General features: G+C 42.3%; 2 protein-coding genes across 7 annotated transcripts in view; one reads left to right on the top strand and one right to left on the bottom strand.

The window, feature by feature from the left end:
• Nucleotides 1–1530: 1530 nt before the first annotated feature.
• CDK1 (cyclin dependent kinase 1) lies at nucleotides 1531–21600 on the bottom strand. 6 transcript variants are annotated; one of them, XM_068950786.1, is made up of 9 exons: nucleotides 21308–21600; nucleotides 18513–18655; nucleotides 12483–12540; nucleotides 11136–11292; nucleotides 9906–10029; nucleotides 9325–9495; nucleotides 8491–8654; nucleotides 8222–8363; nucleotides 1531–4845 (listed from the first exon to the last, which is right to left on the bottom strand). In XM_068950786.1, the coding sequence occupies exons 3-9, from the start codon at nucleotides 12517–12519 to the stop codon at nucleotides 4729–4731; spliced, it is 912 nt and encodes a 303-aa protein (XP_068806887.1). In that variant the 5' UTR covers nucleotides 12520–12540; nucleotides 18513–18655; nucleotides 21308–21600; the 3' UTR covers nucleotides 1531–4728. The 6 variants fall into 6 exon arrangements, with proteins under 6 accessions (XP_068806887.1, XP_068806886.1, XP_068806885.1 ...); XM_068950785.1 differs by lacking the exon at nucleotides 21308–21600 and adding an exon at nucleotides 20662–20769; XM_068950784.1 differs by lacking the exons at nucleotides 18513–18655; nucleotides 21308–21600 and adding exons at nucleotides 12676–12805; nucleotides 13563–13663.
• ANK3 (ankyrin 3) overlaps nucleotides 20415–22623 on the top strand; it is a 373731-nt gene continuing 371522 nt past the window's right edge. The window contains exon 1 of the mRNA XM_068950763.1: nucleotides 20415–20544. Within this exon, the coding sequence (XP_068806864.1) occupies nucleotides 20494–20544 (51 nt within the window). The 5' untranslated portion in view covers nucleotides 20415–20493. The remainder of the gene's footprint in view (nucleotides 20545–22623) is intronic.

The raw sequence follows: 22623 nt of genomic DNA, 5'->3' as shown, positions 1-22623 counted from the left end.
TCTTATTTTTGGTGTTTGCATTTCTTTCATGTCTTATGCTCTGAACAGCCTCCCCCTAGCTTACAGCGACCCCTCATCCATCACAGTTCCTCCTTCAGATCCCTTCAAGAACTCCACCTCACAGAGGAACAACTTTTCTCCTCTAGATAAGTCACTAAACCTCACTCTGCCTCAGCCCTAACCACTGCTCCAAGATGCCACGTGCTAATAGAAAGCATTCCAACATATGGGTGGGAAGTAGTAGTTAGTCTCCCTGGACTTGCCTTTCCCTGAAGCAGTCTTAGCTTCTTTTGTGTAATTTCTTGCATCTCCTACCACAGTAAATCACTGTGCAGAGAACATGACTTATAACACAGCACATACAATGAATGAAATTTAATAATGAGACACTGAAAATTAAGCAGATTTACACTTTCCAAAGTAAACATGACTCTAGAAGTGGCTGATTTGATAGGGGAAAATATTTAGGACAAGAAAGTGAGGCAGAAAGAGGAATATCAGATTTATGATCAAGTTGCTGGAGACTGTCAAATGATAAAGAACTTTGATAAAAGAGGAAAATACATGAAGAGAAGTTCTGCATGTTTGGTAGCAGCAACTTCAGGAGCAGATACCTTGCTGGCACTGATTCATCTCCAGGTGCAACAAGGCACTAAAGGAGTTATAGGAAAACATTCACAAGATAAGTCATTGGAAAGAACAGATTATAAATGAAACAAGATTTGAAACAGGTTAAGTCTATGGCAGAGCATACTTATCAAGTAACTTTGCTGTACCTGTACAGAGAAGGAAAAAAATGGTTTCATGGAACACCACAACCTAAGGGTATTGCTAGAAGAACTGACCCAAGAAATGCCCCTTCTGAGCATGATACTTGCATGAGCACATGGAAAGATACAGGTTTCAGTTAACACTACTTTCTGAACCCTTGCATAAGGGAACAAGGTGAATGCTAAAGTTTTTTCTTCCCTCTATTCTGTAGAAAATCTGCTTTAAAAGTTACTTATTTTAAATAAGCAGCAGACAGCAATACACTATTCTCACTAAAATGAATTATGTCTGCTGAGAAAATTAAAGGAAGCTGAGTTTAGTACACAAGTATCCAATTGCTGGTTGGGTATTTTTGAGAAGAACTGAGCTTTCTGGCATTAGGAAACTTTTTAAAACCAGTTGGTCCAATGTCAAAATCCTTCCTATATACAGGAGACTGAGGTGTGCTACCTTTTTAAAGGAATAGAGGGTAAGCAGGCTCAGTCCTTTTTCCTCCTTCCCAGTAAGCCTATGAACTTTCCCATCATTCCACATTCTGTAGAAACAGAAAGAGGTTAAGAATTGATAGAGGCAGAAGAGTAACTTTAGTTTATTCCCTGCTGGGGTTTGCCAGTGACTCTGGGAGCAAACATGTTACTGACCAGCAGCCATAGTACCAGAGGTAGTATTGATGCAACACATGTAATTATTTTAACCAAGAGCAGGCTGCTTTTTATATAAAGTAATATTCTCCACTTACAACTTTCAAAAGAAAATTACTGAAAATTTGCAAACATTTTAATGATGTTCACTGTCATTACATAAGTCTTTTAAGGCAACTTTAAACTCAACATAATTACATTATTAGTAATATAACAGTAACTTAGCACTTAGTAACTTAAGTCACTTACTTAGTAACTTAGCCCTGAGTCCTGACAAATCAGTGGTTTCAAAGACAGGCAGCACAGAACTTATACCATGCCTCCTATGCATCTTGTACATTCTGTGTGTGTGGGGCGGGGGGGGAATATATTGACCTCTCATCACTTCTGAAAGTGCACAGTGTTTTCTATTTTCAGGTAATCATTCTATCTGCAGTTAGGAAAAAAATCTCATGCTGGCTATTGCCTGCTGGGCCCACGTCCAACTGCTAGCTTAATACGAATCACTTGTCAAAATAGCCTGTTAAAAATCATGTACCAGTAAAACTACACAAAGCACTGTGATGGCCTCAACTGATGGACAAAAGTGCTGTACTACAGCAGTGCAATTATCTCAATACACAGTCACAACAGTAATAAACAAACAGGGCTGTAGATTATCCACAGTGAGCTAAATCCCAAGAATGCCAGGCACCAGTTCTCACTAGTGTAAAAGGAGGCCTCAGATGGCCAAAAGCTCAGCATCACAAGTCTTCCACATACTAGATCTACACAGCAGGACAGTTATGAAGTGTGTAATGAAGTAATGTATTTTCTCCTTTAGAAAAAGGACTTGCATTACTGATAACTTTGCATTTTATTTCAGAACTATTCAAAAATGACAGCCATATCTTTAGGTATGATATTCACCACCCTATCTGACCTCAGACATGGATAAATGTTATTATGTTCATTTAGCTCTCCTCTTTCCTAAGGGGAAGAAAATGGTTCATTCAGAGCTACAACTGTAGCTATCGTACATCATCATCATAACATAGCACTTGGATGTACAAAGAGTCAGGCTTGCAGTAAGCTACTTCAGCAATTTTACTACTGAAATCTCTTAAGATATGTGATAATGCTGAATGCTTTGGCCTATGAACCTTAAGGAGATAAGCATTTATGTCTACACAACAGCAAAAAAAAGGTTTTGTTAATATTACAAGCTACAAAATCCAAACTGGACCAGCTGAAGTTTTTCCCGTCTATAAAGAACTTGTATTTAAGTCTGTTCGCTACAAAGAGTGAAACTAAATGCTAAGGTTCCAAACACTTAAGTAGTTTGCTATATGTCTAACTTCACATTTTCAGAACAGTCACTGGCAAGAGTTTACCTTTGCAGATAGTCATTTTCTACATTGATGCTACCAGTTAGCACCAGCACTACTGTCCCTTCACCTGTAAGGTCATGTTAACTTACACTCAAGAATAGGTAAGTCAGTTTCTTGACCCCGTATCCTATAGGAATGAGTCAGCCTTAGCAGTCTCTCTCCTCTGCTTGCAGTTAACAGGTACTTTCTGTATAGGCAATTTCAATAAATATTTTTCTTCTTGGCTCTCTACTGCTAAATGATCCTATAACATAACAGTATTCAGATAGTTCTAGAAAGGAGATTGTAAGAACTACTCTGCAGAGTATAATGCTAACACCCAACTGGTATAACACAATATCTAAAAGTGCTCTTTGTTTAAAGGACAAAAGTCTAATAGTATATTTCCAGCTAACTAGTGAGTAGACCCTATAATAAGCAGGTAAGGTACAGTATGTCATCACCTGATGCTTTTGTTTCAAAATCTCCACTCAGCAGTATCTATAGGACAAGAGTCTTACAAACCTCATTGCTTACAAGCCATTATTATTCCTTTCACAGGCTTGATTTAGAAGCCTGAGGCCTTCATTTTTATCCCATACTTCGTTGCAAGTTTTGGCCCCAAACCAGCAACTACAGAAGTTCCATGGTGCTTAGACCCAGTAAGACTTAAGTGTTAATAAAAACAGATGTATCGTCCTACAACTAGAGTTTACAGCAAACTGCAACTTTTAACATTGGCTGATTTAACTGTAGTTTATCTACAATCTGTGTTTGATTTTAATATAAATCGTAGTTTTCAGGCTAATAAGTCATCAGGAGTTCGTTCTGCTGCTTCTCTAGCAGCCTGCCTCTATTGCTATAGCTAAAAGTCTCAAATAGAGGTAGAAATTTGAAACCTACTCAAATACAGTCAACAGTTATTAGCATATACCTGCATGAGTTTCATTTGAACTTTTCACAATACTCTCACCTGCAAAATTAGATGCTGGAGAGCTTTAAGTTCTTCTTTAGTCAGGGGAGAATCCTTAGACATGGTAGCATTTCAGTCTATGACAATTCCTAGACCAGCCTTGTTAAGTCAACATATTTGACTACTCCTATAATGAAGACAGATTAGTTTCCAAATTCAGGAATAATCCCAAAGGCTCTGTCTTTAACAGGAATCAGAAAGGCATATCACTATTAGCAGTTGAAAGGAGTCCTGTTAAGCAATTACACATTGCTATAGAGACAGTCCACACGTAAAATTTAAGTTTGCATACATTAACTGTTTTGGGAGTTGAAACTATGCTGATTCACAAGTAAGCATGTGATATCTAGGTAAGTCCTTCAGCCTTCAAAATAACGGTAAAGAATACAGAGCAAAGATTTTTCCAAATGCTGATTTGCCAACACTTTTAAAAAGCAAATCCTAAAACAAGTTTGGCCAATCTACTTGGCTTAATCTGCAATTAAGCAGAACAATATATTTCAAGCTACATGTCATTCAGCTTGATCATAACCATGCTGAAATAAAGTTTCAAGACTGACATTATACTTAAATAGATCAAACTCCAGAGAAACTACATACCATATGAAGAATATGGATTTAGTAGTTCAGAGTAGCTTTTTAAAAAAAAAAGTGGTACCTTACTAGCACAGTACAAAAAATCCCCCAGACCACACTTGGATTCTTTTTTTTTTTTTTTTTTTAAAAAGAGTGTATAGTTTAGGAAGAAGTTTTCAGTCCTCTTCTGGATTTAAAGCTTTATTTATAGAAAGTGTACTGCATTAATGGCAGTAATACTTGCATTGTATTTGTGTTGAGCACTAATAGGTTAATATTTACATTTAGATAACACTTAAACCAGAACACACTAAATACAGCCACAGTTTTAGAGGAGAAAGACAGACATACAAGTTAGACAGACTTAACAGTAAAAATAATCACAATTATTTCACTCAAGTCGATTTAGTCCAAGGGTCTAGAATTTCTTGATCAGATTAGCTGGAAGAGTAGATTTGTCCAAGTCATCAAAATATGGGTGGTTCAAAGCCATTTTGCCAGAAATTCTTTTTGCAGGATCATAAATTAACATTTTCTGTAAGGGGGGGAAAAAAAAAGACATTAGTCCCTCATGAAACAGGAACTTGAGTCATGTGTTAAGTGGGTGGATATATAACCCTAGTAATAACAACTAGAAAAACAAGTTCCCCCTTACATTCTATGGTCTCTCATGGAGTAAGATCATTTCCACCAACAACTCAGAATGGTAATAATGCATATCTCAAGGTAAAGAAACATATTTATCATCCTATTCAAAAGCCAAGCCCATACATGTAGTTCGGCACCAAATGCACTGGACTAGCTTCCGGTCCAGGTAACAAGTGACTATTTATTACTAGTTTCAACTTCTCAGCTAGGGGAAATTTATCCACTTCAGACTGTTAAAGCCCAAAATACTTGCATGGACAAGCAGTCCAGCACTCGTTTCTTCAGTTTAACAAAACTGATGTGAAATTGATTCTATTCAGCTTGGTGCAGCTGTTCACAGTTAAAATAGAGTGATCATTCAGCTACAGAACCAGATCTAGTTAGGAAAGCATACAGGTGTGTATAACAGAACTGAAGAAACAGATTTCTAAAACTTGAGTTTCTTTGCAATAAGTTACTTTGCTCAATTTAAGACCTCAAAAATAAAGTTGACAGGAGAAAAAAAAGAAATGCCATAGCCACTGAAATAATCCCAAGACTAGAACTGGTAAGAGATTAATTATGTTGCTATCTGTTTAAAGCATTATCTGCAATTGTAGACATTCATATAATACAACCAGAAGCCATAAAGAGGAAAGGTCTGAAGTTACCCTAGAGCCAGCATGCCATTATACAGCTATGCACTGGCACATAAGACATAGCTAATGAAATCGGGACATAAGCCTTACAGGTTACATGGCTCTGAGAAGCCCCCCCACAAAAGCTTAAATAGGCTATTCAGCATTTCAGTTTCCTACCATCAGACCTACAGTTAGCAAAGTTCCCTCCCACAACACAATTTCCCCTTACTAGAACAAAGTACCTTCCAAATTCAAGTTTTCAGAATTCTACCAGCCATTTCTCCCCCATCTCCGCAAGAGGTAGTCTTCTAGAAAAGTCTTAATTTTGTTATTATTCTACTCAGCATTCAGTCTTGACGTTTAACTACCCTTAGACTTCCTCTTACAAGGAGGCTTCAAATTTTAACCCATTGAATTTACACGTATATACTGTAGAGTCTTGCCAGATGCAACACTGCTTCTAGATTTAGCCCTTGTATGTCTAGTTTTATCTTAAGTGACATGCTCCCATTAGCTACACCCCAGAAGAACAGTATCCTGTAACTGACATGGATACTAAAGGTCAGACAAAAACAGGAGCAAATTTCCCTGAAAAGGGATGCTGAAATTCAGCTGAAGCGCTGTAGCCTTAGTTAGATTAGTGACCACTTCTTCTTTGAAGAGCCTGGAACAGATCATCCTGGCACTTGTAGTGTCTGATAGATTAAAGTCTTTTGTTGACAGCATTTCAAAGCACTTAACTGCAGTCATCAAAAGTCATATAGCTTATGAAGGTCTTAAGGCTTATAACCTCACTCAAGCAGTTAGTATTTAGATGTTTCAAGTCAAAGAAAAAGCAAAAGCAAAATTAAAGTTCTGAGTGGAAAGAGTTACTCCTTTTTTTAAAAAAGGAAACTATTTTAGTTATTACTTCCATACCATCTGTAACTTAGTCTACAAAAGTAGTAATTAACATTTTCATTGTCACATTTGAGCTTGTGCTATAGAATGGGTTATTCATATTCGCTGCCTTTAAAGTTACACTACTGCCTCAGACTTAAATACTATAGGAAACTTAAATGGATTCCAGACGCCTAAGAATCTAGCCATGCCACTGTTATCAGACAGTAATAAGAGGCTCAGATTTCAATATGTATTAGTTTATGGGGAAAATATAGAAGATTTTAGAGACATTTAATATGCTTCAAGATCAGTATTATGCATTGCATTAATACCATTTGAAAAGTAATTTTTTTTGCCTGTGTGTGAGCAGCAGACCCAAAATATGGGTTTTATATGATGAAGCCACAAACTAAGCTCAGATCACTTAGCAGGTCAGATACATGGCAATATCAATAGCATTCACTTGCCTGTTCAATTGATTTCACTTCGTAAGTACAATCAGTAGCAATCCTACTTCAAACTAGGATTTAGCAGTGATGCTATCAGTGCACACAAAGGAACTATTTCCAACTTCAGTTATTTCTGTAAAACAGTACAGCTACAAGCTTCAGAAAGAGCTGTACGTTCAACAAATATTGCTGAGTTTGTTAGTGTGAAAGGTGGCTATGATCCCACAAAGAAACGAAATGGGAAATTTCGGCCATTTGAGATCATTGGGTAACACCAGTTCCTTCAGAACATTTTGCTATGGCCATACCAATAGGAGTAATAAACTGCTTTTTCTTCTTCGACTGCTTAAGAAGATGAGCCAGCTACAAGGGTAACTGCAGTACAATGTTTCCCTGGTAGCAAGATGGTTCTGAAGCTTCATTTTATTAATATACACGGAAGGTGTTCTGTGTATTTATACAGCACAGACTTGTGCAGCTTTAGGAGAGCCAACTGATGAATCACCAAGGCACATCCTCATAGGTGTGCTTAGATGCACCTAAGTGAGTGAAGTCAGCACATGAATAGGCATAACATTAAGTGAAAAGATCCACTGAAGAACCTGTCAAAGCATGGTATGGTAGTTTAACTGCTTGGCCACAAGACTAAAGTAAACTCACCCTGGCCACAAAAATACACTAGTTAAGTCTCAGCAGATTAAGACAAAAATAAAAGGCAGTTGAGACAGTTACAACAGACCAACCTAAACTAAGCTCCTAGTTTTACATCTAATCAGTAAAACCAGCTGGTTTCCATCTTTTTAGGTCTGCTAAGACCATCATGAAAGATTAACCAAGGTGACTCCACAAAGATTAATCCACATGCTGCCACAAAAGAAATAACATTTCTAACTGGATCAGCAGTCATACAGCCACATCACTACTACTGTTGGCACCAGGGAGGTGACAGCTACAGTTTTTGGGCAGAAGCCTTCACTTAGATCTGCTGCTTGTAAAACCTCATCCTTACTTTCAAGCTGCACCTGACTCATTAATAAAAAGCAAGCTCTGAGGCATAATTGCTTATTAAGAACAGCAGTCAAGTAGCCTAGATCCCAAGTTTGCTTAGGAAAAGCTTTGCAAGAAACAATGCATGAATTTCATCCATTACGCATCAGTTTTGCTAGCGGAACAACTGCCCATGCAACTGCTGATAGAGGTTGAACATCTTCACTTCTTAATTCCAGGCAAACCTGAGTAGAACTGCTTTAGATGGAGTACTTGAAACTACCTGTTTAGTTTCCTAGCAAGCAGTTTAAGAAAGACTACTTACAGACAGCAGGTCTAGTCCATCTTCATCCAAGTTCTTGACATGTGTTCCCAGGCTGCCAGGTTTCCATTTTGGGAATGTGTTTTTGTAGTCCTGTAGAGATTCCACTTCAGGCCATACCTCATTGTTGGGGGTCCCTAAAGCTCTAGGCAAGAATCAGCAAAATATCAGTCAGTTTAGTCTGAAGCTCTATGCCATTACAACTTTGGTAAGCGCACAGCACAGCCATGCAGTGCTGCACAAGCAGCAAGGACAGGTTCTGCCTGACATACCTGAAGATTCTGAAGAGCTGATCAATCTCTGAGTCCCCATGGAAGAGAGGCTTTTTAGTGGCCAGCTCAGCAAATATGGTACCTATGCTCCATATATCTACAGGAGTTGAGTAACGAGCAGATCCTAGCAAAACTTCTGGAGACCTGTACCACAGTGTCACTACCTATTCAACAAGGAAATTCTTATAAGCTTATTTGCAGTCAACTAGAGGACTTGAGCCTACACAGTTGCTCATTCAGTATTAAGGAACATTCACACAGGTCTTTTGGTTAACATATTAGCCAGTACTAAAAGTCTTAGTGGAAACACTTGTTTCAAGCTATTTGAAAACAAGTGCAACAAATCCCACTACTGTAGTTTCTAGTGCTAACAAAGCAGCTGCCTACCCTAGTTGCCAAAGAGCAGGAAGTACACCTTTAACACCTAGCTACTAAATCTGAACAAACAAATGAGTACTGTATGAAGTGACAATGTCCTTATAAGACAGCGAACAAGTTCTGACCGGTCTGACTCCTTGCTAAGGAAGCAGTAGGATTCATAAGATGCCTTAGCACCTTAGAGCAAAGCACGGTCAGGGAGATTTGAATACCCCTCACTCCCTGTGAGGAAAAGGGAAAACTGACTGTAGCAGACACGGAAAGCCATCAAATAAAACAAGTCAGAGAAGTGTAACTGTCCGTTACTTTATGATGACTTTAAATTCCATGAGTTTTTTTTAAAGCTATTTCATGCTAATACATGTCAGAGTGTATTAACAGGTAATACTAGCTTCCTGTTATTACTAGGAAGCTAGTAAGCTTTGGCCTAACCACTGAGATGATGTTTCAACTCACTTCATGTGTGTATACCCGCACTGGAATTCCAAAGGCTCGAGCCAATCCAAAGTCTGCTAGTTTAATCACTCCCTTGTCATCTATTAAGAGATTCTGAGGTTTTAAGTCACGATGCAGAACTCTTCTTGAATGACAGAAGACAATACCTTGCAATATTTGATACAAGTAACTCTGTAGAAAGGATGGAGAGAAAAGAGAGACAGGAATGACCTTTACTGCAAATCAGTATTCTGCAACATAAAGCTGTTTTCTTGCATTAGCTCTCCCCATAGAAGTATGCAACTGAGATCCAAAGTTTTACAGATACTGAGTTAGTATCAATCATATAAAAAGCCATATGAAATAAGTTATTTGGGCTATTTACTTAAGCCTAATTTAAGGCAGTTTAATGTTAGCAGCTAAAAGAATTGAGGTGTTTGAAAACAAAACTAAAAGACTCTTCTGATGATGTACAGCTTCTTCTCTAACCTTTCCTCTTTCAAGGAATTAATTATGCTGAAGATAAATATTGTTTGGAGCCGATTATAGGTTTGCAGAGCTTCCTTAGTTTCTTTAATACATTAAGAAATTGTCCTCATTACCTTAACACGTGCACAATCCAAATATTGGCCAGATGGAATAGTATCCAAGTATTTCTTGAGATCCATGGAAAGGAATTCAAAGATAAGGTATAGTCTTGAGTCCTGCATAAGAACATCCTGAAGACTGAAAATTGAGTACACAGTCAACTCCATGGCAAAAATGGACAGACTCACTGTTACATTTCCCCTCACAACAGGGACACAGGTTGACACATCCACATTTCTAAGAAGAAAACCTTAAAGCTTTCAGTCTTCAAAGATGAGCAGACTTAGTTAGCTGCACTAGAGTTTGGAAAGTCAACTACATCTGAATTAGTATCAGATCAAGATAAACACCTTCTATTCCTCCTCTTAGACCTGCATTCCCTCCTACCCAGTATCAGCTGCAAGAAATTGGAGGGGAAAAATATATATATAGTCTCATTTTAACAAGACAGTGGGTGTTGGTGTCTAGCTTTCATTTGAAGCTGGATTAAAACAGTGCCTGGATAACTAGAAAGGTTCCCATTCTAATGGGGAGTCCTTTACCTACCAGGCAGAACAGGATTTGTACATGTTTTTAATTATCCCTTCCTTCATTAATAGATTAAGGGGACCTAAACCCCAAGCATAAATAAATCGAGGCACTACTTATTTGGAACTTGGCTAATTTAAACCACGTGAGATCTAAGATATTCTGCTCTAAAGATGAAGCGACTAGTCCTACATGTGAAGTACTCACTGATGGAAGTTTCAGTCGTAGTTTCCTAATATGTGCCAGCTAGGAAGGTGTTATACTATTCTATAGCAGAGATTTGAATGCTACATTAAGAAAGTGATTGATGACAGAGATTCATATAATACTAAGGTCAGATAATCTATTCCGAGACAGCAAATGAAATTCAGAAGCTGACCAAAAAACAAGACATACACACACAGGTTTAACCATTTTCCATAAAGAATACAGTCTCCATTCTGATGATAACCACACAACTTGCACAAAAAAAAAAAAACACACACAAGAATGTCAAAAAAAGTTACATTCCCAGAATAGGAAGAGACAGCAGGAAGAAGGCATAATTTAAAAACCTGACAAATACAGGATTTAGGACTACAGTGTATTTGTTGAAAAGCAGATACTGTGGTTAGCAGAGAAACTCCTACCTCACTAGAACGGTGAAAAAAAATTTTCATATCTAAAGAGAGCTAGTATCCTTCAAAGGGTTTAGCTATATACTAGTATTTGCGTACCAGACTATATTGGGATGATGCAGCTCTTTCAATAAAGAAATCTCTCTGATAGCAGTACTGGGAACACCTTCCTCCTCGCTTTCTAGACGTATTTTCTTCATGGCAACCACTTGGCCTGTGGCTTTGTGCCTACCTTTATAGACAACACCATAGGTACCTGAACAGAAGAACAACAACAAATTAGTAAAATGGCATAACCATGCAATAAGGTTTTTTTAAGCATGCCACCCATAAACAGTATCATTTGTTAGAACAAGGTGCTTAGTAGCATAAGTCTGAAATTTGAATATTTGGAAGACATAGTTGTAAAGACAAATACTATTTGAATTTCAGTTTAAATTCTAAGGCCTGCTGTACCTCTTCAGGCCCAAGGGAAGAAAGCATGCTGTGATTTTGCAGTTGAAGCATCATATTAAGAATTAAAGGTTGAGCTGCAAAAAAGTAACATTCCCTCTGCAATCAGATTCATCCATCCATTGGCCAGACCTATAGCAATATCTCTAGCACAGCCAACAATGCAGGAGAGAATGCTGTGGGTCTCAGCAGAAGCTAAAACTGGAACCAGTAATAATTTCAGGCAGGTGGAGGGGAAATCCACATTGTAACCAGCAGTATTCACAGAATCAGAACCCTCAACAAATTATTCTCTTTTCATCCTTCTTGAAGCACAAGTTCTTTAGATTGAGCTCAAAGAAATCAGAACTTATTTTGGGAACAAACATCCACGCACAAGGCTTTAGTTATGAAGCACTCTTGTAGGCTCAACTAAGTTAACAATAAGATAAGCTTAAGAACCTACTCAGAGTGATCTACTGCAAATTATCCTGTCTACATAAGGTTAAACCATTATAAAAGACACTAGCAATATAATCCAAACAGAACAATTCACAAACCACTACTCCCTACCAGCATCTTCAAATTAAATAAGCTTGCCACACAGTATGATTTCAGGAGCAAATTGTAAACAGTTTCAGATGCAAAGGAACAGAGGAGCTTCCTAAATTCAAAAGCCTATTTCAGGTCTCAGAACATGTTTCTCACATGGGGGAGAAACTACATGTTTTTCACATGGGGGCCTTGGGGAGAAACTACATCAGTGGCCATCAATACAAAGGCAGGTACCTCTGAACACTGATTTGCTGTTTCAAATAGACCATAGGAACCTCTAAACAAGGGCAGTCTGAAAGTCTTTACACGCAGAGATAATTACTTCAGTAAACCACAGGCCCATTTTGCCAGTTAGTTGAATCCCCGTTAGTTCCACTAATAGCTGGAACACGAGGCTTCCGTGACATTTGATAAATCAGACCGCAGAACATTGTAAGGCTTATGGTTCTCCTTACTTACCCTCCCCAATCTTCTCTATTTTTGTGTAATCATCCATTGTTGTTTGGTATGATTATCCCTGAAATCATAATAAAAAACATAAGGCTAAACAGTTGCTTTTCTGAACACAGAAGAGTTACTGAAATTACATCACTGTCTTTGGAAGCTACTTTTGCATCTTAACTTGAATTAGGATTTGCCTCAGAATACTTACCATTCTTCTCTACAAAAAACAAAGAGATGTTTATTCAGGGTTCCAACTAGCAAAACTACATCTGAAATCATGAGCCAGCACCAACTCAAAGGAGAAAGATGCTTTTTGTGAAGAAAGCTCCTCCAAGCAACTGAAAAAATACACCTTACTCATTAGTTCTTCAGGCTCATTGGTAAGAGCTTTACTATCCAAGTCACAAAATTTGGCATCAGCTATTTAAGAGAACACCAGCCCCATGTCATTTGATGTGTACACAGCACAGTAAGCCTTCAGAAGCACAAACCTAAGTCAGATTAGCTGGGCCTGGCACCTCACTTCCCATACTGCTCTTAACCTTCTCCATTTAACACCACTGTGCTGTAATATTAGGGTCAGAAGCACTATGAGGTACCAGCTGTGCTGATAGTTGCACGCGGATTTTGAGGCAAGGTTTCATCATTAAGGAAACTGCCAAATCCGCAGGGAAGGGAGCTGAGAACGGGCTCGTGAGGGGCTACCTCCACGAGCGAGGTCAGGACCTGGGTTTCTTTCCGGGCCAAATCTCCCCTCAGGGAGGTGCTGCGACGGGTCGGAGCACCCCGGAACAGCCCTCCACCAAGGGAGGCATCCCGAGCGCTGCCTTGACGAGCCTCCCTCCCTCTCCTCCGTCCGCCAGGAGGTCTCTCCCGAGCGGGAAGCGACGGCGGGGGCCGAGGCGTTGCCAGGCACGTTCCCCCGTGTGGCCAGCGGGCTCCCCCGACCCGCAGGGCGAGGGCCGAGGGCGGCAGGAGCGAGGAAAGCGCCGACCCCCTCCGGGCCCGCCAGCCCCCGGCCCCGCGCGGGGGGGAGGGGGCGCCCCTCCACCCGACCGTTGCGCTAACGGCCGCACGCGCGCGCTAACGGCCCACCCGCGCCGGGGTTCCCGCGCGCCCCTTCCCCTCCCCGCTCCGCGGCCAAAGCTCCCGCTGCGGCGCCGGAGCGCAGAGCGGGGCCGCCGCTCACCCGAGCCGCCGCCGGTCCGCCCGAGCCCGCTCGCCTCGGCCGCCGCCACAAGGAGGTCCCGGCTGGCGCAGGGCCGGGCGGGGCGCATTCGAACCGAGCGCGCCCGGCCGCCGCCGCGCCCCGCCAATGGCGCCGCGCCGCGAGGATTCAAAGCGGCCAATCAGCGCGCGCCGCTCGCGCGGCGCCAAAGCCGCGCTGAAAGGCGGCCTGCCGCTGCCGGCGCGGTCGGGCGTGGCAAGTGGAGGCCTCGCTGGCTGTCCGTTTGGTTGGCGGCCGACGGGAGGCCGCGGCTGCGGCGCGGGCGGCTGGTTTCTCCTCGGCGCGCCGTCCTGCGAGGGCAAAGCGCCGCAAAGCGCCGTTTCTCCGAGATTGGCCCCCAAAACCAGCCGCAGTTCCCCACGCGGCGCGGGCAGGCCGTTGCGCCATACATATATATAAAAATATATACTTTTTTCTGAGTCTGAGACCGACCGCACGGCTCATGCAGAGCGTGTTTCTGACATATCCCTGGGGCCGGCCTGTGCATGGGCAGCAGGGGCCGGCCGTGCGGGCCCCTCAGCTGGGAGCCGGGGGGGGTCTCTGCACACATCCAGCAGCGCAGTCAGAGCGCTTGTTACCGACTCGGCTGGACCAATAGTTGTCCGGAAACGTTGGAAACGTGGTCAAAGTCCGCCTTTCCCATCAGATAGAAAGAAAACGTGTCTGGGAAGTAGGTAACCTTAGTTAACTTCGTTAATTTTTAGCAATATGATTAGTATTCAGCACGATCAATTGCTATAAATTAAATGACATGCAGATTACATACCGCATATATATTGTGTCTAAAAGTATTGAATACACTGATAGCATGACTTTAAATAAACTTTATACGGTGCAGAGAAAACACCCTATGCTTAGAACTTGATGAGATATTTTACATTTCAGAGTTCTTAGATGAAAATAAAGACATATCCCCAATGGAAAAGTCATCTAGCTGTTCAAACAGCTTTAGATCTGGATTTTTTTAAGAGCAATAATTTATTTTTTTCCTCGTTTTTAACCAGCTTCAGTTTAAAAACAAAGTCGCAAATATTTCTCGGTCGGGTTCACTCTCTCATTAAATGTTCACGGAGTGCCCACTGGGTTTCCAAACCCTTGGAGAACATCTCTCTCTACACAGGTTGTATTCCATGTGTATGCTAAACAGAGAATAACTATCTTTTACGTAGGAGCACACTATCCTTTTGTTTTATATGCAAGGCAACAGGTCCACAAACCAGGGACACGTAAGGTGCGACCTGCCCTGGAAGGTGCACCCGAGGAGTGCATTGAGCAAATAGCGCTCGCCAGGCACCCGGCACCCCAGGAGGGCAGGAAGGGGGAAGCGGGTGAGGGGCAATGCCCTGAAACCAGCACAAAACTGTAGCAAGAAGGTGCTGCAATACCACCCTTTATCACTATTTTCTAAAATCTTTTGCACAGAGGTTGGGGGCCGTGGTTCGTGCCAGGCAGAGGTCTCCCGGCTGCCCCCTCCAGTGCTGCCCTTTGGGAGCAGGGCCCCGGGTGGTCTCTAGCTGCATTTCTGACCGGGCCTAGTGATTTTGGCGCCATGTGGCGCAGCACAGCAGCCTCCCGGTGGCCCTGCAGCTCCCTTCCAGCTTCTCCTCTGGCAGGCAGAGCCGCAGGCCAGCACCCCATGCCTTTTTTTCCCCTGAGGCAAGAAGTGTAGGTTTTTGCCTTTGCTCTGCATGCCTTGGAAAAGACTAGGGTCTGAAGGGCTTTAACACCAACCCGATTGCTGTTACCCAGTGTAACTTTCCCTGCCTGCTTATCTGCTCTTGCGATCCTCCCTCAGTGCACAAACTGTGTGGGCTTAATCACAGGCTAATCAGCTCAGGGAAATAATTTTGCCGTGGTCTCCCTGTTCAGTGAACTAGCAGCTCTGTACCAGCACCTTATAGCAGCGTGCACGGATAACGCCTACGTGTGAGGTGGTTTCCTGGAAGAACAGAGGAGGTTGCTTTGCCTTAAATATCTGTTAAGAGTACACAGTGACTGTGACAGTCGGTGTGGATTTAAAGCACCTTACATCATTTTCAGCTTGTCCCCGTCACTCAAGAACAGTGCACCGCATAACTTTGCTGAGATGAATACAGGTGCTACGTGCTTAATAACCACACCCTCCGTGCTCTGTCTCTCTCTGTATCTGTATGAAAGAAAGCCCTAGCTAGCTTAATTGTAAGGCAAAGTACACTAAAGTGTAGACCTGTTGTAAAATTATTTTGCCAACTATCAGTTTGACAGTTCTGCTTACCTAGTGTTTTTCTCCCTCTCTCCCTTGTCTGCTTATCATTATTTTTTGAACTCCCTAGGATACGTATCTTCTCTCCTTTCTGACTGGTGCTTATCTTATTATTACTTTAGGCATGCAGTAGCTAGGTTGCTACTGCAAAGTAGCAAATAACACTGCTTGAGAGAAACACATACAACTCAGACAACCATACTTGCATTTACTTTTGTGTTTGGAGAGTTTTATCTTTGTATCGGAAGGAAAAGTAGCAGTAAGCCTGCAGACAACTTAGTCGTGAACGGCCAGAGAAATACAGATTTTTGGAATTTCTAAGGATTGTTATAAGGGATTCTAAGGATCCCAAGGATTGTTGCTCCCATTTAAAGCAAAGCATGGATTCAAGTGGAAAACTAAACAAAACCTCAAAGGCATCAAAAATCTAGTCTTACCTTGACAATATAATACTGATTACCATTTTATTTACACATATGGGAAAAGGCCATATATATTAAAACTTTTGCATCTAAGATTTCCACTTGCTTGAACTGAAATGTTATTTGTGCAAGGAGTATAGGATCAGACCTACAATCTTGGATTATAGTATTACAGTTATATTCATGACTAAGAATCCAATGTAATACTCTGAACAACTTCTTCAATTCTGAGTAGAGGGCAGCTGCAAGAGTCAGTACAGTCTTGTCTTTTGTATATTAAGTACACTCTCCTCAGCAGTAGCATCACTGCAAAGAATAAAGTGTATTCTGTCATTTGGATAATGTTGTGATTAAAAACGTTGACTCATTTGTGAATACTAAGTAGGGTATCTAAAATAGATTGTGTTCACTGTACTGAAAAACAGATAAATACAAACATTGACTCCTTTTAACATTTATTACAAATAAATGATTATTTTGCTCGGATAACATAATGCAAAATACAGTAGGAGGGACTTAGTAACATTTAGGAAAGCAAGATATTACCAAAAGGCTGATAGCTCCTTAATGCTTAGCTCAGGAGATTCATTTAACCTGTTAAATGTCCCTTGTTATGCAGGACAGTTCCCACTGTGAAGTAAGGTAGGGAATAACTGCTGCTCATGTCCTGTATTAGCATTTTGACAGAAGGCCAGAAAGGAAACACAGCTCCCAAAACGTGTTTGAAAACAAAGCAAAAAGGATGGAAGCTGCTAAGAGAAAAGAATTAAGTTGTCACCATGTCCTTAAAGCATGAATATAAGCATTCAAAATGCATTGAAAGTGCTTGAATGTAAGCTGAAATGATGTTTAAGTATTATTGTCAGAGTACAGTGTACAGCATGCACTAAATCACTTTACCCCCCCCAAAAGTGGTATCATGACACTAATGCAAAAAATCATAGATGATGTTTTCATTTCAAATAATTGAAATGTATATAGAAGGAAATCTTAATTTGCTGTTTCTTCATGTGCTTGTGTCTTCCTAGGGGAAACCTTGGCTGAATTTGAAATCAGTGGAAGTTTTGCCATGAATTAACCTCTGCCATGGGGATATCACCATGGATGAGAGTGATGGGGATGCCATGGGGATATCATCAGTGATGAGAGAGGGGTGTGCAGGGAGTTTGTGGGAGTCAGCAAGGAATGCAAAGCATCTCTGGCATTGAGGTTGGCCTCCTGGAGCTAAAACATATGCCATCCCTCGATGTAAATGTTAAAACATTCTCTCAGGTCTGGCTTTGCCAAACTCTTGTTCCACAGTAGGGAAAGCTTCAGTGTCACTGAAGCTGTTCCTTTATAGTGGGCAACATACTGTTGGTTGGATACAAACCTTTAATAAAGTACCTACAAACATCCAACCTGGAAAGTTTGTTTTAATAAATATAATTAAAAGAGAAAGGTGAACAGGACATATATACTAAGCCAGAAGAAAAAAAGCCTTTTGTTTTTCTAGAGCATCTGGGCAAATATCCAGGCTTCGCCGAAGTCACTGGCAAAACTCCCATTAACTTCAGTTGGGCAAAACTTTCACCCCGATGTCTGTAAAATACAGCCTTAGGAAAAGGTAGCTGCTTCCTAATTTTACTTCTGGTGTTTCACATGTCTTACAGGCCAAGAAGAAAAATAACTAAACCCAATAAACTGCTTTTTAGGTGCTGTTTGGAAATACAAGAGCAGGAGAGGTGCATTTAAAGTTACAACTCAATTCTCAGCCCTGATTCATGCAAGCAGATCCCAGTGACTTCAGTGAGACTGTTTCTGTAAGGTAAAATTGAAGGGAGCTCATTAACTGAGTCCTCCAGCTGAGCAAGAAAATCTCTATTCCCATTCCCTTTGGTCTTGCCCAAATTTAAGGTATTGTCAATATAGCTATACCAATATGACTCCATCAGCAAACCTTCCTCATGTGGAGACGGCTACACTAGCTTAAAGTTTTTTTGCTGGTATAGTTATTTAATTTCAACAAATAATACGTTTTTCATATTACTTACTACAAACTTAGTTTTTCTCTGCACTCCTTACCCGTTTATCCCTTTCCATCTTATAACAACCACCTGCTACTATGCTACGTCAGATCAAATGCCCTGCAACAGCACATTTAAATTCCAAACCTCGTTCAGCAAAGTCTGACTTGAAACCTTTCCTGAAGTAAAGGAAGTTCTTTTTCTTCCCTCAGGGTGTCATTCCAGCTGCCAAGAATGAAGGTGTACTCTTGCAGATGAGAATGCAGATGAGACAAGCCAAGTATGCAACCCTGTGGAAACGCACCGAAGATTTAGATGTACACATCACACCTGAATTTGTTCAGAAATCCTCCTCCTAATCAATTATTTAAGTAGGAATATTATATGCGTTTCCCTTACAGTAAAAATAACCTTTTCCTTAAGGTGCTATTTTCTTTTACAATCTGAAAATTCCATTTTAACCGTCACCATTTTATTTCCAGAGAGTGATGGGAGGTGGCACACAGTGATGGCTAGTGGTATGCAAGGCACTATAAAAAAGTGTGTGGCCCCACCTCAGAGCTGCAAATTGCCACTGCCAATGATAGTACCTCTCTCATCAGTAAACGTGAGCAGCCTTGCTTCATGTTTTCTTTTAGCCAATGTGGATATTGTGATCCTTTCTTCCCATTTCCTCTCCTGCCTCACAGTTCCCTGAGTGGGCTGAGGAAATGAGTCACATCCAAAATAAGAGGGAAAAAGACATTCTAGGGAAAATTGATCCTTGTTCTCAAGAAAGAGAAGTACTGCTGACAGTTTTTTTTTTTGTGAGACAGACAGAAATTAAATAAGAAGAATCCTGAGACCTCAACAGTTATCCCAGGCTGGGATGTATACTTAATCCGATGTACTAGCATGCTTGCAAGGATGTGCTGCACTCTATACCAGTGAAACCATCCCAGTCAGCAGTTGAGAATTAACTTATCCGTATCAGACATAGCTGTATCATCAGTCCAGGTAAATGCTTTTATTTTGGCTCTATGCACAAAGAACCAATGCGTGCACTTTACAGAGAGAGTGACAAGCAATTAGTTAGGCACTATCTTCAAGACACGTGAACAGCTATAGTCAGCTTATACATTTGGGTATCCACTTTCTACATTGTGCCCACAAGGCCAGCAGTAGTAGAAAATCAGTGAATTAAACTATTAGCTACAATGTTTCCAGGTAAGTTAAGGCGTGGTAAAATGGATTGTCTTTAACCTCTCCTAATTCTGGTATTGAGTTCTAACGCAAAGAGAAAAACAGATTGGTGTACCAGAACGAGGCTTTTGAAAGGGGGGGGAAAAAAAGTACAGAAGAGAGGATACAGGCATTTAACTCCAAACTAAAGTAACCTTAATACCTTATATAATACTTCTTGCAATTTTGAAAGCTGTGATACAATAAAACTTCAGCAAGGCCATTCTAGAATATTTTACTAGGCATTCACAAAACACAAACACCACCAAACAACAAACACGGCTATTTTAATCAACACAGCTCATTTGGGCGCTTTGGGCTTTATAGTCTTCAGCCTTGATTGAAAACAAAAACGAAACACCAAACCAACCCGGACTGATTCACAACACCCAACCCAGCCCCAGGCATTCTGAGTTTGCATTATGGTTTAACGTATCAGCACTGTAGTATTCATCGTGGGAAAACCAGCTGCTACCATTTAACTGCGGTAAGGAATATATTAGCACCTAGCTAGGCCATTTAATTAATTAATAATTAACTAATTTATTTATTTTTCAAGTTTAGCAAACTCGAGTTCCGTCCCCGAAAACTGCATCCTGAGGAGCAGTGAGCTGTGGATGGAAAGGGGGCGGCAGCGCAGGTGGGGCCGGGCCGCGGCCACAGGTGCCCCCAGCACCTATTTGTCTTTGGGCGGAAAACGGCGGGGTTTTGATTCCGTAATAAAGCACCGGCTCCAGGCGTGAGGAGGCCCAGGACAGGGACGGGACGGCGGCCACCCCCTGCCGCGGGAGGAGCGGGGCCCGGCCCCACCTGAGGGGGCGGCGAGGGGCAGGCCCGCCCCGCCGCGGGGTGAGCCGAGCCCGGCCCGGCCCGGCGAGGTGGGAGAAGTGCCTGGACGCGCCGCAACATGGCCTCCGCCGCCTCCTCCTCCCCCGCGGGACGGCGCGGCGGAGACCAGGTGAGCGCGCAGCCCTCGCTGCCCCCGCCCGCCCGCTGGAGCACGGCGGCCCAGGCCGGCCCGTCGGGCGGGGGGCGCGGGCGGTCCCCTCCTGCGCCGCGCCGCGCCTCTCCTCACCTCACTTCTCTCCTGCCCGCTCCCGCCTCCGCGCGCGCCGCCCGGGCTCGCGCCGCTGCGGCCGTTAACGGTCGCTGCCGGCGCGAGCGGCTCCCCCTCAGCGGCGGCGCGCGGAGCCCCTCCCCCCCCCCCAACGGCCGCCGCTCAGGTGTGAGGGAAGCGGCGGCGTTCAAACGTCCCTCACAGGAGCCGCTCGCCTCCCGCGGGGGTCGGCGGGGCGCAGACGCCTTTTGCCTCCGCTCTTAAGCGTCCGGGTGTGAGCGAGAGCGACTGCCTCTGTGTCGGTAAAACCTGACGCCCCTCCTTGGACCTTGCCTCTTCCCGCTCTTCTTTCTTTTCCTCACTTTTTTTCCCCCTCTCCCTTGGCAGCGGCCCGCGCCGTGCCGAAGCCGCCCGTCGGGCTGCGGCTGGCGCAGGTCGTGCCTCGCAGGGTCGCGTTACAGGTTGCTAAGCGTTCGCTTTTTCCTTGGGATCGCTTAAAACAACAGAGCAACGCTAATTTATGCTTTTAGGAGTAACGCGCTCCAGTGAGCTGTTAACAAGTTAGTGTGTAGTTAGTGAGTGTATTCAGTTTGCTTTTCTTGTTGGTTTTCCAACACGTAAGTCATAAAACAGTAGCCTGGCTGTTGGATGGAGATGCCCTTACCTGAAATGTTCTCAGCTGCCCTTGGGACGTTTTCCTCCTTGCTCAGCGCCTGATTGCAGAGCCAGCAGCAGGACCTGTCTCATGAATGACAGTGCAAGGCAAGCTGCTGCTGGCTTATGCCATGCCATCGTGATGCTATAATATGAATAAGGGTATGCATACCATATGAAAGGACTCCAGTAGCAAGAGGGTTAAAATACAGGCAGCTCCTGTGGTTGCTGCTGGTGGTAGCTGGCACTTGGAAAGGTGAAGTGCTGTGGGAGGCTCTGCTTCAACACACCCATAACTACATGGGAAATTACAGGAAGGCTCTTTCTCCCAAGTCCATCCATCCTCTTCAGTGATTAGACCCAGGCCCTAGGGTCTGATAAAAGCACTGTGCTACAAGGTTGTATGTAGCTTATGTAGTGAATGTGATCATTTTTGTGTGTTGCACTCCCAAAAACACTGCCTTATATTGCAATGAAGTGGGCTGGTCTGACATTCTTCCAGCTGGGCACAAATGGCATAATTGGTTTTAACTGCAAATACTAGTGTCCTTAGAGTAGAAAGAACACATTTCTGCATGTTACACAATGTCTGACCAGCTAAATAACTTTTTTCCCAGTTTTAAAATGTGGTTTTAAAATGATTGAAAAAGTGTGGTAAATGCAAATTTTGTTTCTTAAGGCTATAAGCCCAGAGCTTCTGAAACCAAAACTGAAAACTGTAAGATTTAAGCTATAGTTCAATCAAGGGTGCATAAAACTTACTCTGTTTTCTTCCCCACCACCCACTTTTTTTTTTTAAACTGTGTTTTAATTTTTTTGATTAAAGTATCTTTTGGAACCATAAAACCGTCCTGGTTTTAACAGCACTTTTGCTGCACTTAGGATCCCATCTGCTCTGTGAGGTTCTCTCTCTTGTTGTAGAATGTTAGTCTTTCATGTTTCTCCCTCTAAATCTTTTGGGAGTTCATGCTTTAAAATTAACCATAAAATAACAGCCCTAAGAGGAGCAGTGGGCTAGACTAAAGCATTCCTCTTGAAGTCCTCTAAGGTTAAGTTCCAGGTTGGCAGGCTGTTCCTCCCCTTGCTTGTGACTTCCGTGTTTTGAGCCCTGTACTTCATCAATGAGAGCTCCTAGAATGAGAAGACAGAACTTCCTGTGTTGTCAGTACACAAGACATTTTTGCTTCACTTCTTTTATCTGCCTTGTGGATATACAGGTTAAATGAGACTTGTCAGATTTTTCCAAAGTAGGCAACTTCCAAACTTATTATTCTGAAAGGTTCATGATCTAGGCTACATTTAAAGGATTGAAGCAGTGAGGTTTTT

The sequence above is a fragment of the Struthio camelus genome, chromosome 7, assembly GCF_040807025.1.
Source record: "Struthio camelus isolate bStrCam1 chromosome 7, bStrCam1.hap1, whole genome shotgun sequence".
In the NCBI taxonomy this organism is placed as follows: Eukaryota; Metazoa; Chordata; class Aves; order Struthioniformes; family Struthionidae; genus Struthio; species Struthio camelus.
This window is presented reverse-complemented; position numbering and strand designations above follow the sequence as displayed.

Coding starts and splice junctions, on each gene's coding strand:
- CDK1 (XM_068950786.1), bottom strand. CDS start 12,519: ATGGATGATTACACAAAAATAGAGAAGATTGGGGAGG. Junction 11,293..12,482: donor AATAGAGAAGATTGGGGAGG/GTAAGTAAGGAG, acceptor TCTTCTGTTCAG/GTACCTATGGTGTTGTCTAT. Junction 4,846..8,221: donor ATGGACTAGACCTGCTGTCT/GTAAGTAGTCTT, acceptor CCCCCCTTACAG/AAAATGTTAATTTATGATCC.